Source organism: Rhea pennata, chromosome 26 (genome assembly GCF_028389875.1).
Source record: "Rhea pennata isolate bPtePen1 chromosome 26, bPtePen1.pri, whole genome shotgun sequence".
In the NCBI taxonomy this organism is placed as follows: Eukaryota; Metazoa; Chordata; class Aves; order Rheiformes; family Rheidae; genus Rhea; species Rhea pennata.
This window is the reverse complement of record NC_084688.1, coordinates 5,873,231-5,886,685: the sequence shown is the minus strand read 5'-3', so window position 1 is coordinate 5,886,685 and position 13,455 is coordinate 5,873,231. Positions and strand designations below refer to the sequence as shown.

General features: G+C 47.4%; 1 protein-coding gene across 2 annotated transcripts; it reads left to right on the top strand.

The window, feature by feature from the left end:
- The first annotated feature begins 264 nt into the window (after positions 1 to 264).
- DBF4B (DBF4B-CDC7 kinase regulatory subunit) lies at positions 265 to 13,004 on the top strand. Of its 2 annotated transcripts, none has more exons than XM_062595725.1 (11): positions 265 to 399; positions 2,424 to 2,615; positions 3,797 to 3,847; positions 4,489 to 4,558; positions 5,487 to 5,557; positions 6,084 to 6,120; positions 7,944 to 7,986; positions 8,881 to 8,997; positions 9,322 to 9,421; positions 10,109 to 10,218; positions 10,813 to 13,004. In XM_062595725.1, exons 1-11 carry the CDS (start codon positions 283 to 285, stop codon positions 12,173 to 12,175), a joined length of 2,271 nt encoding a protein of 756 aa, XP_062451709.1. In that variant the 5' UTR covers positions 265 to 282; the 3' UTR covers positions 12,176 to 13,004. The 2 variants fall into 2 exon arrangements, with proteins under 2 accessions (XP_062451709.1, XP_062451708.1); XM_062595724.1 differs by having other exon boundaries at positions 9,295 to 9,421.
- Positions 13,005 to 13,455: the final 451 nt, after the last annotated feature.

Sequence of the window (13,455 nt, the reverse complement as noted above, 5' to 3'; positions counted from 1 at the left end):
GCAACGCCCCCACACTACGGCGGCCGCTGGGAACAATCTTAACGCGGCGCCGCTGCTGCTGAGGGGCGGGGGAGGGGAGGAGGGTTCGCGAGGAGCCGCGTGGAGCCGCATGTCCCTCCGCGCCCGCCGTAGCCGGCTGCCGTTAGGGGCGGGGCGGGAGGAAATTTAAACGGCGGGCGGGGGGAGGGGCGGGCCGGTAGTTCAGGGGGGCGCCGGGGTCGGGGGCAGCGCGGGGCGGTAGCGCGGGGCTCGACGCCCCCTCAAGGCCCATTTCGGGCCGCTATGGCGGGCCCGACGGCGGCGGCGGCGCGGCCGCTCCGCGGTAAATCCTTCTACCTGGACGTGCCGAGCGGGCGGAGCGCGCGGGAGCTGGCGGAGGCCATCCGGCACCTGGGCGGGGTGAGCTGCGCCCGGGCCCGGCCGCGGTGCGGGGAGGGGGAGAGGCTCCCGGCCTGGTTTAGTATTTCCCCTCAGTCTGAGGCAAATTCTCTTGCGTGCACTCCAAAGCTTCCTTAAATCCTTCAAACGCTGCAAATAGATGTAAAATCTTCATTTAGTTCGTGTTGCTGCTCTGTGCCTGCTATCAGGATCAGGTACTGGCTGTATAGGCACTTGGGTAATCCGACTTCCAATTTTTCCCCTTTTATTATTCCCCTTTTTATTAATTATTATCTTCACGCTTGACTTGCTGGTTTCCCTCAGTCCTCATCTGGACGTGCCTCTTATATATTGAAGGATGTTCTCGTTTTTGTAGCGTCTCTTACTTAACTGTGCGCTCCCAGGTCTGATGACAAACACTTGCTCTGAGTTGTCATTTATTTCTTTGTGTAGCTGCCACACCACTTGAAAATAATTTTAGCTTTTTAACTGTCCCTCTAGCTTCTTGTAAGCATCCTCTTGTGTTGCTGCCCTCTCTGAAATACAGCCCACCAGTAATGAAGACCTCATTTCTCTTGCTCCTGGGGAGATAATGAATTCAAGTACAACGTGGCTGCCATCTGTGAAACAGCTCTTTAGTACTAATATCTGAAACTTTCCATTCTTCAGTAGAAAGTCGGGAGCATCTTACAGTCTCTGACTTGTACATGGTGTCTTAAACTCATGATACGCTGGAGCATTATCTAGACAGGGAGACTTTGATTTACTCCCTTTTGTGCTTGCAGCATCCTTGATCTTCTGTAGCACAGGTCCCAGTTTTAGCAGGGCAGCCAGTAATGTACCTTGTAGCACTTCTCGGATATGGACCTGGGATCTCAATCCATAGGGATTCTATAACTCAGCAGAACTAGGTTGTTCAGCAGCCTTAGTTTCAACTGTTCAACTTTTCTTTCCTGTATGCTTCATACCTGTGTGTTAGCATCCCAAGACTGTCTCCCTCTTACTGAATTTCTGATGTGCCTGTTGTTACTATCCCAAATCAGGCATTTTGACTTTCTCCATCTTTCTTGGGCTTCTAGTTTTTGTACTTTTTTGTGCAAAGTCCTGTGTGTAGATTGTGCCTTTTCAGTTCTGTTCCCTGTCCTACGTAGAACTGCTTGTCCCAGCTGTTTGCTTTGTACTTACTTTGCCAAATTCTTTCCAATTCTCCTGACAGCAGAGCTCTTCTACACTGGTGCATCACTTCCAGGGTCATTCTCTCACCTATTGGCTTTCTTTGCCTCTTCATCCAATGGCAAATAGCTGTCTACCTCTTACTACAGATCCTTCTGCCTTAATAAGTAACTGCCTCTACTATAGTTTCCCTGTCAAGGTTCCAGTTGCTGAAGGGTTTCCTCAGTGAGAGATATATAGAGCTGTCGTCTAATAGAAAGGTCCTTGGATTATATCTCAGGCATCCAGAGAAGTGCCCTGCTGCTGCAAGACTTTCCTCCTCAGCATTATGAGACTTACTGACTTGTGAAGGGGAATGATGTGGTTCCCGGAGCGGGAGATGCTTGGAGTGCTCTCAGGGCCCTGGGCAAACTGTTCCAATGTGAACAGGAAACTGGCAATTTGTGTAATGTCAAAACTTGCATCTGGATGTCTCAAAAGGGATTGATGTTGGGTACTCAGCTCTCTGAAGCTGATTGCTACTAGAAACTGAATGACTGAAAAACTGGCCCTTGCTTTTTTGTGAAATTATTGTTCAAGGAGTAAATGATATGAGACTGTATCCTGTCAAGGAAGTCTCAATCTGAAGACTGATTATTTGCAATCTGTTATCTATAGGAAATGTACTAACTGCTCATCACAGAATTGCCTCTCCTTCTGGGAGATGGCAGCAAGGAATGGAAGGAAGAGCTATTTGTAAAGATGAGTACATTCAGCAGCCCCTTAGCTGTGAGTGGGTCAGTTAAAGGCAACAGCTTTTGCTCAGCAGGACTCTCAAATCACAGAGCTGTTGGAAGGTTTTAGAGCTAGCGCTGTTCTGTTTTTGGCTCCAGGTGACTGAAAGCTTCCTGAGTAAAGAAGTCAGCTATGTGGTTTCCAGCAGCAAAGAGGCCAAACGAGACAAGGCCAGGACTCATACCGAGAAGTGGAGCAATGCTACCTCAGAAGGTGCAAAAGCCAAGAGCCCAGTGCCTTCTGCCTCCAAGGGGAACTATACCAGACCTCACCAGAAGCCACCAGATGCTGTAAGAGCTATAAGTGATTAGGCCACCCCAAGGTTTGATCCAAAGGCTGTGAAGAGAGTAGAACCTGAGACCAGTGGTAGAAGGGAGTTGTTTCTGCTCTGAGCAATCATGTTGTGTTAGTCTCAACCTGACTATTTATATTTGTACTGATGTTCTTTATATCTGCATCATTGTTCACTCCAAAGTGCACGTGACAGCTGTGAGCTAGTAAAAAAGCACCTACTTAAGTGGCAGAGGAAACACAAGGCTTAGTTGGCATTCCAGTAGAACAGGCAATCTGTCCTGCTGCAGAGGTGCATCTGGGAAGACCAGAGATTTGTAGATAGTTAGAACTGGCTCGGAGCTGTTGCAGGCTGTGGATATGTGCTTACACACATGTGACATGACTCGTGTCACGTGACAGAGCAGAATAATTGTAATTTGGGGGGAGATCTACAAGTCCAGCTTGCAGGAAGGGATTTCTCTAGGTCCTGTTCACCTTGCCTGAGCTGGGCTTTCTGATCAGTGACAAACTTGTGGCCAAAGCTTGTGTCTCATGTGAAATGCAGGGTTCTAGTGGCAGCTGTGACTGGGAGAGTAGCAATGCTGCCAGAGATGGGTTACTCCAGTCTAGGCTGTAGGCCTCTTTGCCAGCTGGATCTGGACCACCTACAGCATTGCATCACTTGGAGATGCCTGAACTGATGTTAGAGGCTTCACTCATAATGTGTTTTTTCCGCTGTCCTTGCTCACAGTACCATCTACTTGTGTTACAAAGCTTAACCTTGTTGCTGAAAGCTACAAAATCATAGGCTAACAAAAGGGACTCCCTTCTCCAGAACGGCCTGGCAGTGATGTTCTTAAGCCCTGGCAGTGTGATGGGATGTGACACATGGAGCTTCAAAGCTAAGATGCGGCTTCCTCTTGGCTCACTTCAGAGCTTTCACTGCTGTTTGATAAAAGCTGAGCCTTGACTGAATGGGTGCTCAGTGTTGGCCTGAAGGGTGCCTTTGTGGTTTTGGTTCCCTGAAAATACTGAGTCTCATTGTCTTTGAGATGAAGTCCTGGCCAGACTCCTCTCCCCAGCAGAGAGTGCATATCACTAGAAATCATTCTTAATGGACATTCATGTTCTGTCCTCGGCTTGCTACTGCCTGGCAGCTCTTGGCTCTAACACACTACTTGGCTCTTTTCTTCTGCAGGCCCTGATCAGCCGAGGAAAGGAACTGCTGCAGAAGGCCATGAAGAATCAGGTAGGCACCACATGGGTGACCTTTTTCTCAAGCCGGATGCTCAAAGTATTGTTGAGCATTGCCTGGATAGCGGCTGCCAATACTTCAGAGCCCCTGACTGTCAGAGGAAGCAGACTGTAGGGCTGGTAAAGATATGAAACAGCCACCTGTGACTGTTGGCAAGTGCTGTGCAGTTTCCAGACACTGTTCTTCACAGAACCATTTCATCCTTCCATGCTAGCTACTTCTAAGGCCTGTTTCAGAGGTCTGGTGGCTCAGCACAAGAGAATTATGTAAGACCACTGTTAGAGGCATTTTTAGCTTAGGAAAAACTAAAGCCACATAGTGGGGGCAAAAGGCTCCTCTGGAGTCTTATGCTCATATCACAGCAGCCGAGAAGATCTTGGTGCCCGCCTTGGAAGCTCATGTTATAGCAGGAATTAAAAATATGAACTAGATGCTGCTGTTGATTTGGGGTAGATAAAAGCATGAGTTTGAACCTTTCTGATTGAGCCCTGAAGCATGTTTTAATAACACTGACATGTTGGTTTGGCAACTGAGCAACAGGAGGAAAAAAAAATAACTAGATTTAGAACTGCATACGCTCGCACAGTAATCTCAGTTTTGAGCTGTATCTTCTCCATTCCCTCTTGTTTGTCCAGGACTCCTGCAGTGGCAATGGTATCCTCGCCAATGCTCGTTTGTGGGGAGTCCAGATCGTGCACGTCGATGGTATCCTTCTCTGTATTACTGGAACTTAGGTTCTGGTAAATCAGTGATTTAAAGACAGGTAGGGCAGAAGAGATGTAGTGAGTGCATTGTATGGAAGAAGAAGGAATTTGCAGACAATATGAAGTACTTGACTGATGCTCTCCTGGCTGTAGCTAGGTAGGTCTGGCCTTCAAAAAACAGATTAACACTTTATATGTAGAACATGGTACTGTCCTATATACAATAGGAAACATTAAATATGTTATAAAATACTGAAGCTGTGATACTATGAGGGGTTAATAGTTTGGTCAGTGCATGAATCTGTTCCAGAAAGACCATTCTTGTTAATTGACTTGGAAGTAGAGATAGCAGTAATGGTAGGGTTTAGTTGTTTTAATTAGGAAGTGCTGATGTTTGAGAATCTGCGTTGGAAGGATCTACCAATCTCTGTGGCAAATGGGAAGGGGGTGACAGGGGAAGACTGATGATGTTGTGATTCTAATAGTAGGCCTAGAGTAAAAGGCTCCTGACTGTCTGCTGACAGTGACATACAGGCCTGGCTGAACTTGTCTGGGTGTGTGGTGGAGCCCGCTACTGTTAGTGCGTGTTCCTGAGCAGCCAGCTCTGAGCTTGCAGCAGTGTTGCAGGACTGCCAAGACTTTCAATTGCCAAGGTCTGGTCCATCTACTGCAAAACTTAACAGTGTATAATTTCTGTAGAGACTTAAACAACCCTCCTGCTTTGCTAAGGAGTAAAGTGAAGAGCCTTCCTCAAAGCACTCTACTCTTTCTTGGTTTCCTTTTGGGAGAATTAACTGTGTAGTAGTGATACTTTGCCAGATGATGGCAGGCTCAGGTGCTGCCTGCTTTCCTCAGTGCAGATAGGCAGGAGGAGGAGCAGCTCACCTTGCCTTGTTCAGCTATGGCTCTTTGACATCCCACCTGCATAGAAATGCTATCATACGCTCAACAGCTGCTGCGTGCCATCTCAGGAGCAAGGAAAAGGAGCCAGAAGATGGAGGTAACTAATCTAATGCCTGCCCAGTTTGAGGCTCTCAGGATCCCATGCTCATTGTGGGCTAATAAGCAGGGTGGTCTTCTAGGTTTTGATTCAACATCAGATAATCTATTGCTCATTGATACAGATGACAAAATTAAAAGACTTTCCTTTTATAAAGTAGGGAGGTAGCTGGGAGCTATCGAGGTCATCTGTAGCACAACTAATACCAAGTTTTGACTGGTAAGAAACTGAGGGTAAAACCAAGATCATATGTGACTAGAGTGCTGACTTTTTGAACTTTCTTAATACTTTGCAAAGGCCAGTGAGAGGATAGGACGTAAGATCAGAGTATGCCACCTGTGTATCGTATTTAAAGTAACTCTAGGTACCTGGGAGACAAAATATTAGGGGGAGGTGATGCGGTCTGATGCAAGAGCTCTGAAGTGGTGAGTGAGACTGCTGCAATCCCAACTTGCTGCTCTGGGATCAGTAATTACAGTTCTGTCTGCACTGAATCCTATACTAAATGTGTCACTCTTTCCTTCAGGCAAAATGCGTTGTGTCTGGATCAAAAGTTCGCAAAGGTAGGCCTGGAAGTTGTTCTCATTTGCACTTGAAACAGAATTGCTCATCTAGAATTTGATTTGACATTTCAGATGGATTTTCAAAGTTTGGTAATTGCTAAGGTAGTTTCTCTTGAATGTTTTTTGTAAGTCTGAGTCCAGTTGCAGCCTCCTTATACAGCTAAGAACATTACGCTTTTGATTTTGGGGGGCTGTTTTTAAAGATCCCGTGAACTGTTTGCAGCTCAGCTCCCAGAATCCTGAGGCACCTAAGAACTGTGCCACTGGCACTGCGTGTTGAATCCATCGGCTCTAAGTTTTGAATAATGTATCCTAGAGAGGAGAGTGTGTTCCTCACAACCCACTCACTTCTGTTAGGCTGAAATATACTGCTGAGACACCAATCTAGAATTAACACTTTTAAGGGAGCAGAGGGAACAGGTTCTCATCTGCAATTAGATCAGAGCCAACTGTGGTACTGAAGTGTGCTCTGGTGACATAAACTGATTTACTACTTGTTTGACTTGGCCTCTTGGAGAGTGAATTTATTAATTCAGAGTTCAGTAATACCTTAGATTAGATTCTAACCTGGATTTTGTGTGTGACACTTGGAAGATTATTTTCCAGTTTGGGGTAAAGGTTGTGAAAAAAGGCTTGAAAAGCTGTCAGTGAGATTGTCTGCTGAAAGCTAAGACCTCTAAGCTGTGGCATGCTTTGAGCTCTGCCTGGGAACTTGTGACAGCTGAACCATTTGTCTGTTCACCACTCTGCCATAAGAGCTTTGGACCTGCACATCAGTCTTGGTTTTATTTGGCCCCCCTAACTGAGGTTTTGCTTTCAGAAGTGCTAAGTGCTTGGCAGCACTTATGTGGAAACATTGATCCTGTGTTTAAATAGCTATTTCAGCATTGTAGCAGTGCATTTGATGCAAGCTCGGTATGAGACTCGAGGAATTATAGTTAGTGGGGGCAGGTAGACTCGGCCTTTCCAGAGATCAAGATTAAAATTTATTTGGAGAAAACAGCTTTGAGTTCCAGGATTACAAGAAAACAAAGCCTCTTGTCCTTCAGAGGCAATGGGGGAGACACCAGGTGGTGTCAGGGTCAGGCAGATGCCCATTGATGGTACCTCTCTGTGTGAGGGATTCTTTATTTTTTGTTTTGTTTTTTAAAACAGGTTTGTACTAAGATTTCCAGACTGACCATGGTGTTATCACCCATGAGTTGAGTGAGCCTGCCAGACAGAGGGAGATCGCATCTTCTCCTAGCCTGGTCATCTGCTGGGATTCATCTGCCTGGCTCTGAAAGCCTTTTCACCAAATGCATTGCTGAGGCTTTCTTCAACAACTTTAATATATTTCTCTGTAGGAAGCGTAGCTGCTGTTTGCCCTCCTCAGGGACTGAGCTGAGGCCAGACATTGCTATTTAGCAGTATTCTCATGCCAGGTTTGGCTATGCAGCATGTTAAGTGAACATTGATTTGTCTCCAGCAGCTTTTAGCTCTCACGGCTTTCCTAGACTTGAGTCCTGATCTGAGACATTCTGAACTCCAGGCTTTTGTGTGAAGGTCCAGGGAGAAGCTGGATGTTTCTTGCAAGTTTAATAGTGAAAATGGTCCACTATTGTGCTACTACCTTCAGGGCTGGTCAGCCTGCTGCATACTTGGGAGATGAGGCTGCTGTAGATTACCCAAATTTTCTGGATGTTTTCTGGATTCTGTCTTAGCTAAGCTTAGCCAACACTTGTCATTCACCAGGGGTAGAAATACTGAGGAGCAGTTAGGGAATTAATGATAAAGTGGAGAGTTTGGCCGGGGTAACTTCTAACCAACTGTCTTCCTAGCAGGAAAACTGAAGCCCCCTTTTCTGAAGGTTGAAGACAAGAGCAGGTAAATGAGGTTTTTCTAAATATCATGGCCAAACTATATTAAAACTTCAAGGACTCCCAAGGAGTGAATTCTCTGCCACCTCTGCCCTTTACATAAGGAGTGGTGAATATTTTGTCCACAAGGCAAAGTGTGTCGTCTTTGAAGGCCCTCTCAAACACTAGGAAGCTGATGCTCTTCTAGAGGAGGCAAAGGAGGTTCAGAGAAATAATCTAGGTGGCTCATATGTCAGAAGAAAGGTGCTAAACAAAGCTTGATAATAATTTACTTCCTTGCTCAGATTCCACTTGTGATCCTGTGTGGGTCACTTAATCTGCTTGAGCCCTCTGAAATGGGGAAATAGCCTGAAGTGCATGAGGTCAGGGCATGTAACTTGATTACAACATCCTGCACAAGGCGATCTGATCTCTGTGGTGTTTCTATCTCTGTAGCTCTAAGAGTAGAGCACTAATTATTCTGAAGACAACACTTAAAACAGCTGCAGGGTCAAATATGAGGTTTTACACGCTGCATACAATAAAACACAAAGAGGAGAAATGTCATCTGGGAACTGAAACTTTCCCATGCTGCTGTATAGCTGAAAATACTGCTGTAGCTGCCAGTGATGTACCTTGGGGGGGGGTACATCAGTGGGTTTTTCAGCTGAGTAAGCAAGCTTGCCTCTTGTTCAAAGCATTCCTCCCCCTCTGCCCCTTAATGCCATATGAGGAATCAGGTTTAGTACTTTCTGGCCCCAGTGGGAAATGCGGAATCTCTGGAACAACCCAACAGAAAGACACCAATGGCCAGTGTCCCATCATAAGTGAGCTAATGCATTGGACCTCTCTGAGGAAGAGATGACAACTCTAACCATGCTATTACTGTCAGAAATGTGATGTCCTGATCCATTGCTTTCAGGCAATTCCGACCCTTCCATCACCAGTTCAAAAGCTTTCCTGACCTGAACTTCCTGGCACCCAAAAGCTCCAGCCCATTTGAACCTCTGAAAAGCCTCTTGAATTCCTGCAGGGCCAGGTAGGTTGTAGTTATTTCAGTGCATGAGTTTAACCAATTCCCATGCTAGCTCTTGCCATGCAGGTTCCTGGGATTTGTAGAAATCCTTGAAGTGGATTCCTTAGAGAAGTGTCTTCTGGATGGTGGCAAAAGGAGCCCTGTGGGATCCTATAGCTCCCACTGTTGCTGTTCCAGATTAAACAGCTGTAGCTCAAAGGCAGCACTCCATCCCTGATCTTTATGTGGGAATCTGGGTGCCTGCTGCTTCAGCTCTCCTGTGACCTGTGATCAGGGAAGATCTTTGCCACTATGTTGCAGGGACATGGAGGGCTGTCCGATGCGCAGCGAGGGAGAAAAGAGCCCCCAATCCACACCAGTCACTGTGCCAAAGAAGAAGAGGGGATTTTGTGAGTGCTGCCAAGAGACCTTTGATGAGCTGCAAAAGGTAAGGGTTCCCCTGGGACCTTATTCCTTGCAAAAAGCTACAGGATCCACTTAACCACTTAGTTATCATGATGTGTCTGTTATCAGTACAGACCCTTTTAGAAAGACAGACTTTTTTATACATCAACTGTCCTGATATCTAATAGGATCAGTCTTGCAGCTGAAAGCTGTAGTATATTTGTGCTTAGATCTCATGGTCTGTGCAAGCAGCGGTTTTGAGGAGGCAAGTATGACATGCTCATCTCTGGTGGTGGGAAAGCATTGAGGACCTACTGTTACCTGGGCTGTGAAGTGGGAAGCCTGTTGCAGGGCAGCTGGGGGGCATAGGCTGATTAAAAAAGTAGGAAGGGGGATTTACTTGCTACAAGATGCCAAATGAGGAGACTTTTAGAGCCCAGCCTTCAGTGATAGACACTACGTATTTGGAGTCTGCGTTTTTAGTAGCTGCTAGGGAAAGCCGTAGGCTGCTGTTAGATACAGACACAACCTCCTCATCAGCAAGTGTCTATGGGAACAGAATATTCACTACAAGCATCCTGGGGTAAGTATTGCCTGCGTTTCCCAGATCTGCTTCCAGACAAGCCCTATCTGGTGTAAATACTGTTTGCCCTCTAGTCTATTAGGCTGTGGGAGGAGGGTATTATCTGAGAACATAAATGTTGCTAAAAGAGCCTTTGCCATCTTCCAGCATCTCCAGAGCCCCCAGCACAAGCAGTTTGCACTGGATGACTCTCAATACGCCCCTGTGGATCATGTTATCTCACAGCTCACCAACAACTTTGTAGAGCAGTCAGCCAAGTAAGTCTTTATGTACCCGGTAACTCTTGGAGCAGCTAGGCAGTATGCGACTATGTGGCCTGGTCACAGTAACAGGACCTGAATCTCTGTGCTAGTGTGGCACTGGTTCCTAGTTCATGCCCCATGCCAGGAAATCTGCCAGCAGGTATCAGAGGGCTTGGACTGACCCTGCAGAACTGACCTGGTACTGTATAGCCTGGCACTTGCCAGGCAAGGTTTAGATGTGCTGTGGGAAATGTTCTTCTTTGAATTGAATTTGTGAGCTCTCCGCTTCATGAAACTCCCTGTGGATTTCTAGGGCCTTTTAAACTGGAAAGGGACAGCTGGGTCCTTCTCAGTCCCCATGTCTGACACAAACCCTGATGCCCTGTAGCATTCCTGTGCCCAGGCCTCTGGCTGTCAAAAATCTGAGAGATCTCTTGTGCTGGCTGTCTCCTGCCAGCAGTGATATCAGGGATACCTGTCTAAACTTCCTTACTGCCTCCTGAACAAGGGCCTCAAACACTCTGCACTGCAGAAAATGTTTTGTATTCCTGGGGGAAAGAGAGCTCCTACAGCTAGAGAGGGTGAGTGTTAACTGATGCTTCTTCTCAGGGTGCCGTGGTCCTGCCTGACAGATGAACACTTAATGCCTCAAGCACAAGTTGCCAGAGGAAATGAGATGCTGACAGCTGAGCTGGAAAAAGAGAGCCAGGAGGCTCCTGTGGAACAGTTTATTGATGCAGAGGCGGATCCTGGCCTGAAGATGAAGGAATGTTCCACTCACCTGCCCAGTAACAGGCTTAGTAATCTCAGAGAAGGAAGAGGATTTTCTGAGAGCTGCTCGCTGGGGCTGTCTGCTGGAGCAGGACTCACTAGAGGGGTTTGTGCTGTGCAGGGCACCACAGAAGGATCTGTTGTGAGGGACACAGATTCAGGTGTGGCTCCTAGCCTGGGCCAGGAGACCCTTGCAGAGACTGCTCAGGTCAGAATAGCAATTGCTTCTTCATCTGAGCTTCATAAACAACAAATGCTTGGGCCTGTCAGCCATCTTCTGGAAACGCTGCCCATCTCCAGGAAACGCCAGCTCTCCTCCAGACAGAGCACCCAGGTAGGAAAGAAGCCCAGGCTGGAGCTGGCTGGTGCCCTCTCTCAATATCAGCAGACAAGCCAAGTGGATGGTGGGATGAGTGTGCAGGATGCAGGGCAGATATCTGAGCTGGACTTGCCCAGTGTAGCACAGGCTGGTAGCTTGCCCTTAAGCACAGAGCTTTCCACCAGACTTCATAGCTCCACTGTTCTGGAGCTGTGCCTATGTGGGGACCCTGGGGACCCTGCAACACAGCCAGCTTCCCTTGAAGCTGTTTCTGTGGGGTTTGATCCCACAGAGATGGCTGCAGCAAGCACCATCAGCCAGTATGGCTGGAGTAGAGTGAATGCAATTTCCCATGGGAAGCAGCTCAGAGAGGAGGAAGAATGTACACCTTTGAGTGTGGACAGTCATGATCCAGAGTGCAGGACCTCTGCAGTGAGCAAGACCAACTGTCCTGCTGGCCAGCTGCCCTCACAAAAACTGCGTGTGGCTGAAGCTAGATGTTGCTGCTCTCCCTGTGTTGGAGCAGCAGAGAAAGTAACCCCTGAACTACCTGACCTCCCAGGCCATAGCAAAGAGTTGACTCCTGGCCCTGGGCTCCCTCTTCCTCACAAAATGCAGGCTGACCTTGACTTCAGGACAGCTTCTGAGTCAGACTGGGACATCCAGCTGCTCTCCGCATTAACGGGTGTCCAGGACAGCAAGATTCTGCCTGTGGACAGGGACTTGCTCCGAAGGACATGTGTCAGTATAAGGGACAGTGGGTATGAGTCTCAGCTCTGCTCAGTTCTGAAGCGGAAGTCAGAGCTTGACTGGGCAGGCAAAGACGACAAGAACTGCTGGAAGTACTGTGCAGAGACTGAAGGAGCTTCTTTCCCCATATGAGACCTCTCTTGGCAACTGGACTAGTTAAAACCATCTCCTGGCTGTTCTCTGGGCCCTTAATGGGAGCTGTGAAATGGTTTGAAAAGGACTTGACAAACCACCTTCCCTGTCAGGGCCAAGAACAGTCTATGAGGCACAACTGAGAGCTGGAGTGAAGACAGCTGCATGGTCTCCTCCAGTCACTGCAGACAACCTGGGCTGGGCCTGAAGGATTGAGATGTGCTGACACCTCACTGGCATGGTTTGTCCAGTGCTACCTTCCCTAGCTTCTGACATTCAGGGGAGCAACTTTCTTGCCTGATTTCCTGGAGGAAAAATGCCAGTGGCTGCAAGTCAGAGGTCTGCTCTTGGTGGCTACGTTTCACTACACCTGTGAGATAAACATATTGTAGCAGGTTGAGCTTGGAAAACAGCTCTCAGTCCCAACCTCAGCAGGATGGGGTGATAAATCCTTCCTTCTCATGCAGTCATTAGGATTTTAAGCTTTACAGGTCTCCTGCTGGGAACTATTGGGTGATTCAGAAATTCAGCCATCTTGAGAGGGGCTCGGATCTTCCCTCCTGTTTAACTTCTTTTTTTTTTTTTTTTTAACCTGATGGCCTCCCTCTTTAAGTGCTTACCAGGCTCCTGACAAGATGGTTTTTCTCTAGAAGTAAGTCTTCAGCAGGAATATGCTCTCTGCTTTTCCAGATTCAGAGAGCCCTGCCCAGAGGAGGGCCATGGAGGTGAGGTCTGTGCTCTTCATATGGTTTGGGGTTTTATTGGATGTCTTTGCGAGTAGCTACAGATAATTGTAACTAGTCCTAAGTTGTTTAGCATTCTTTTAAACTTTGAAATAAAAATGAAAGGATACTGTTGTGCTGTGTGCTGGGTAAAATTTGTTTGGCTGCCTGAGCACAGCTGACTTGAAATAGTGCGAAACAGATCAGTGCAAGTCAGGTGGTGACTGGGCAGAAGCCTTGCTGAAAAGGAGCTGGGGGTGAGTGGACATCAGGTTGAATAAGTCAGCAGTGGCTCTTAATCACATGGCATCACCCAGTACATGGGTGACACATAGGAATGTGGCCACCAGGTTGAGGAAGTTGTACCTTTGTTTAGCATAGTGGTGGCCACATCTAAGGTAGTATCCAATGTTGGCCCTCCAGGTGAAGAAGGATGTGGAGAAACCAGAGGAGCCAGTGGAGGTTGCTGAGATGGCCAGGGCCTGCAACGAGGGGAGGAGGCAGGAGCTGGGCTGGGTTAGTCTTGCCTGGAGGAAACTGAGGGGTGTCTTAACAGCA

Bases quoted from the DNA above. Each gene is read 5' to 3' on its own strand.
- DBF4B (XM_062595724.1), top strand. From the start codon at position 283: ATGGCGGGCCCGACGGCGGCGGCGGCGCGGCCGCTCCGCGGTAAATCC. The intron at 4,559-5,486 runs GTATCCTTCTCT...CCACCTGCATAG, and splicing joins CCAGATCGTGCACGTCGATG to AAATGCTATCATACGCTCAA. The intron at 10,219-10,812 runs GTAAGTCTTTAT...GCTTCTTCTCAG, and splicing joins TTTGTAGAGCAGTCAGCCAA to GGTGCCGTGGTCCTGCCTGA.